This window comes from Oncorhynchus gorbuscha, linkage group LG20 (assembly GCF_021184085.1).
Source record: "Oncorhynchus gorbuscha isolate QuinsamMale2020 ecotype Even-year linkage group LG20, OgorEven_v1.0, whole genome shotgun sequence".
NCBI classification, from domain to species: Eukaryota; Metazoa; Chordata; class Actinopteri; order Salmoniformes; family Salmonidae; genus Oncorhynchus; species Oncorhynchus gorbuscha.
In genome coordinates, this window is record NC_060192.1 from 36,928,325 (window position 1) to 36,933,324 (window position 5,000).

At 46.9% G+C, this 5,000-nt stretch overlaps 1 protein-coding gene across 1 annotated transcript in view; it reads left to right on the forward strand.

Moving 5' to 3' along the window:
* Positions 1 to 5,000, forward strand: part of LOC124006827 (neurobeachin-like) — a 121,104-nt gene that overhangs the window by 108,705 nt on the left and 7,399 nt on the right. The window contains 2 exon segments of the mRNA XM_046317007.1: positions 1,009 to 1,176; positions 4,308 to 4,397. Of these exon segments, the coding sequence (XP_046172963.1) occupies positions 1,009 to 1,176; positions 4,308 to 4,397 (258 nt within the window).

Consider the following 5,000-nt stretch of genomic DNA (forward strand, 5'->3'; position numbering starts at 1 on the left):
CCTCCCCCTCCCTGCCTCCCTCCTCCCTACCTCCATCCCTCCCCCTCCCTCCCCCTCCCTGCCTCCCTCCTCCCTCCCTCCCTCCTCCCTACCTCTATCCCTCGCTCTCTCCCCCTCCCTGCCTCCCTCCTCCCTACCACCTACCTCCATCCCTCCCCCTCCCTCCCCCTCTCTGTCTACCTACCTACCTCCATCCCTCCCCCTCTCTGTCTACCTACCTACCTCCATCCCTCCCCCTCCCTGCCTCCCTCCTCCCTTCCTCCATCCCTCCCCCTCTCTGCCTACCTACCTACCTCCCTCCCTCCCTCCCTACCTCTATCCCTCGCCCTCTCCCCTCCCTCCTCCCTACCTCCATCCCTCCCCCTCCCTCCTCCCACCCTCCCTCCTCCCTACCTCTATCCCTCACTCTCTCCCCCTCCCTGCCTCCCTCCTCCCTACCTACCTCCATCCCTCCCCCTCTCTGCCTCCATCCCTCCCTCCCTCTCCTTGTCTACCTACCTACCTACCTCCATCCCTCCCTCCCCTCTTTGCCTCCATCCCTCCCCCTCCTTCCACCTCTCTGCCTACCTACCTACCTCCCTCCCCTCTCTACCTCCATCCCTCCCCCTCCTTCCCCCTCTCTGCCTACCTACCTACCTCCCTCCCCCTCTCTGCCTCCATCCCTCCCCTCCTTCCCCCTCTCTGCCTACCTACCTACCTCCATCCCTCCCCCTCTCTGCCTCCATCCCTCCCTCCCTCTCCTTGTCTACCAACCTCCCTCCCTCCCCCTCTCTGCCTCCATCCCTCCCTCCCTCTCCTTGTCTACCTACCTCCCTCCCTCCCCTCTCTGCCTCCATCCCTCCCTCCCTCTCCTTGTCTACCTACCTACCTCCCTCCCCCTCTCTGCCTCCATCCCTCCCCCTCCTTCCCCCTCTCTGCCTACCTACCTCCATCCCTCCCTCCCCCTCTCTGCCTACCTACCTACCTACCTCCCTCCCCCTCTCTGCCTCCATCCCTCCCTCTGTCTAGGCGTTGGAGAGTGAGTTTGTGTCGTGCCAGCTGCACCAGTGGATAGATCTGATATTTGGTTATAAGCAGCGAGGGCCGGAGGCTGTACGAGCTCTCAATGTCTTCCATTTCCTGTCCTACGAGGGCTCTGTCACTTTGGATTCCATCACCGACCCCGCACAGCGGGAGGTAGGTCACCTGGCTCTCGCCATGACGACACAACAACGGTCACAGGGCATTGATGACGGGATGTGATAACACAACGTCACTATGTTACAACGTGTTGATGATACACATTTGTTAGAAGAGTTATTATACAGGCTGGACTTTAGATAATCCTTAGTTTAGAATCCTTATTTAGAATCCTTAGTTAGAATCCTTATTTAGAATCCTTATTTAGAATCCTTAGTTAGAATCCTTAGTTAGAATCCTTAGTTAGAATCCTTATTTAGAATCCTTAGTTAGAATCCTTATTTAGAATCCTTATTTAGAATCCTTATTTAGAATCCTTAGTTAGAATCCTTATTTAGAATCCTTAGTTAGAATCATTAGTTAGAATCCTTATTTAGAATCCTTAGTTAGAATCCTTAGTTAGAATCCTTATTTAGAATCCTTAGTTAGAATCCTTATTTAGAATCCTTATTTAGAATCCTTAGTTAGAATCCTAATTTAGAATCCTTAGTTAGAATCCTTATTTAGAATCCTTAGTTAGAATCCTTAGTTAGAATCCTTAGTTGCTTAGAAACGTAGAATCCTTAGTTTAGAATCCTTAGTTAGAATCCTTAGTTAGAATCCTTAGTTAGAATCCTTAGTTGCTTAGAAACTTCGAATCCGTAGTTAGAATCCTTAGTTAGAATCCTTAGTTGCTTAGAAACTTAGAATCCTTAGTTTAGAATCCTTAGTTAGAATCCTTAGTTGCCTAGAAATCCTTAGGTGCTACTTCCATATTTGGACTTGAATGATGTACAGTGCTTTCGGAAAGTATTCAGATCCCTTGACTTTTTCCACATTTTGTTACGTTACAGCCTTATTCTAAAATGGATTAAATAAAAACGTGTCCCCATCAATCTACACACAGTACCTCATAATGACATAGTGAAAATAGTTTTTTTGAAATTTTTGCAAATGTGTTAAAAATTAAAAACCGAAGTACCTTATTTACATAAGTAATAGTTACTCTTAATAGTCTTTCGTACAGATACCTTATTTACATAAGTATTCAGGCCCTTTGCTATGAGACTTGAAATGGAGCTCGGGTGCATCCTGTTTCCATTGATCATCCTTGAGATGTTTCTACAACTTGATTGGAGTCTATCTGTGGTAAATTCAATTGATTGGACATGATTTGGAAAGGCACACACCTGTTTATATAAGGTCCTACAGTTGACAGTGCATATCAGAGCAAAAACCAAGCCATGAGTTTGAAGGAATTGTCAGTAGAGCTCTGAGACAGGATTGTGTCTGCAGCATTGAAGGTCCCCAAGAACACAGTGGCCTCCATCATTCTTAAATAGAAGAAGTGTATAACCAACAAGACTCTTCCTAGAGTTGACTGCTCGGCCAAACTGAGCTATCGGGGGAAAAGGGCCTTGGTCAGGGGGGTGACCAAGAACCCGATGGTCAGTTTGACAGAGCTCCAGAGTTGGGAGAACCTTCCAAAAGGACAACCATCTCTGCAGCACTCCACCAATCAGGCCTTTGTGGTAGAGTGGCCAGACGGATGCCACTCAGTAAAAAGCACATCACCGACCCCCATCACCGAAAGATGAACGGAGCAAAGTACAGAGAGATCCTTGATGAAAACCTGCTCCAGAGAGCTCAGGACCTCAGACTGGGGCGAAGGTTTACCTTTACCAGCAGGACAACGACCCTAAGCACACAGCCAAGACAACGCAGGAGTGGCTTTGGGACAAGTCTCTGAATGTCCTTGACTGGACCAGCCAGAGCCCGGACTTGAACCCAATCTAACATCTCTAGATAGACCTGAAAATAGCTGTGCAGCGACGCTCCCCATCCAACTTGACAGAGTTTGAGAGGATCTGCAGAGAAGAATGGTAGAAACTCCCCAAATATAGGTGTGCCAAGCTGTAGAGTCATACCCAAGAAGACTCAAGGTTGTAATTGCTGCCAAATGCGCTTCAACAATGTAATGAGTAAAGGGTAGGGTAGCCTAGTGGTTAGAGCGTTGGACTAGTAACCGAAAGGTTGCAAGTTCAAATCCCAGATCTCACAAGGTACAAATATGTCGTTCTGCCCCTGAACAAGCAGTTAACCCACTGTTCCTAGGCTGTCATTGAAAATAAAATGTGTACTTAACTGACTTGCCTAGTAAAATAAAGGTAAATAAAAAAAATATTTCAGTTTTTTTATTTGTAATAAATTTGCAAGAATTTCTAAAAACCCGTTTTTCCTTTTTCATTATGTGGTATTGTGATGTCATTATGTGGTATTGTGATGTCATTATGGGGTATTGTGATGTCATTATGGGGTATTGTGATGTCATTATGGGGTATTGTGATGTCATGATGGGGTATTGTGATTTCATTATGGGGTATTGTGATGTCATGATGGGGTATTGTGATTTCATTATGGGGTATTGTGATGTCATGATGGGGTATTGTGATGTCATGATGGGGTATTGTGATGTCATTATGGGGTATTGTGATGTCATTATGGGGTATTGTGATGTCATTATGGGGTATTGTGATGTCATTATGGGGTATTGTGATTTCATTATGATTGTGATTTCATCCTCTGTCTATGAATTGGAGAGTGCTTCCACAAAACGCTTTGTCATTGTTTCAATCAAGGATTCTGTTATATATTACAGCCATAGAACTAGAATCTCATTCTAGTTATGTCATTACAGCGATCTTGTTACCTCTCTCTCTCTGTCTCGCTCGCTCTCTATCTATCCCTCCCTCCCTCCCTCTCTCTCTCTCTCTCTCTCTCTCTCTCTCTCTCTCTCTCTCTCTCTCTCTCTCTCTCTCTCTCCCTCTCTCTCTCTCTCTCTCTCCCTCTTTCTCTCTGTCTCTCCCTTTTTCCCTCTCGCTCGCTAACCCTCTCTTTCTCTCTATCTATCTCTCTCTCTATCCCTCTCTCTCTGTCTGTCTGTCTGTCTGTCTGTCTGTCTGTCTGTCTGTCTGTCTGTCTGTCTGTCTGTCTGTCTGTCTGTCTGTCTGTCTGTCTGTCTGTCTGTCTGTCTGTCTGTCTGTCTGTCTGTCTGTCTGTCTGTCTGTCTGTCTGTCTGTCTCTCTCTCTCTCTCTCTCTCTCTCTCTCTCTCTCTCTCTCTCTCTCTCTTTCTCTCCCCCCCCCCTAGTTGATGGAGACCCAGATCCAGACATGTGGTCAGACTCCATCCCAGCTGCTGATCGAGCCACACCCCCCTCGCTCCTCTGCCATGCACCTGGTGAGACAACACACACACACACACATTAGTACAATGTCAGCAGGGTGTTGTTCATTAGGAACCAAATGGAAGAAAACACACAGAAACAGGACCACCTGGACTTGTCCAGTAGAACCGCTTGTTTTAAAACTCCATTGAAGAACGTTTTAAAAACATTTTGCTATGGTGTGCCCTAATGAATACAATCCAGGTTACAGGCTAGTGGTTCGGTTGTCTTTGAATGTCTCCACCCTCCTGGGAGCCAGTCTACTCTGGGGCAGAGAGAGAGACTCAACTCCAACCCTGTTCCTTTAATTCTGTTGCAAAATTCTGCAGAATGTTCATAAATTTCACCGTTTTTCAGAAATCCAGTTTGGAATATTCCTGCAATTTTGCAACCCTACCAACCCTCCTTACCTCTGGGTCTGAAACCACCCTCAGTTCCTCCGTGTGTGATCCTGCTTCTACCCTGTTCCCCCTTACTAATAGACCTCTCTCCTCATCCCTCTCTCCTTCCCTCTCTCCCATCCCTCTCTCCTCCCTCTTCCTTGCTCGTTCCATCCCTCTCTCCTTCCCTCTCTCCTTTCTCTATCCATCCCTCTCTCCTTTCTCTCTCCTTCCCTC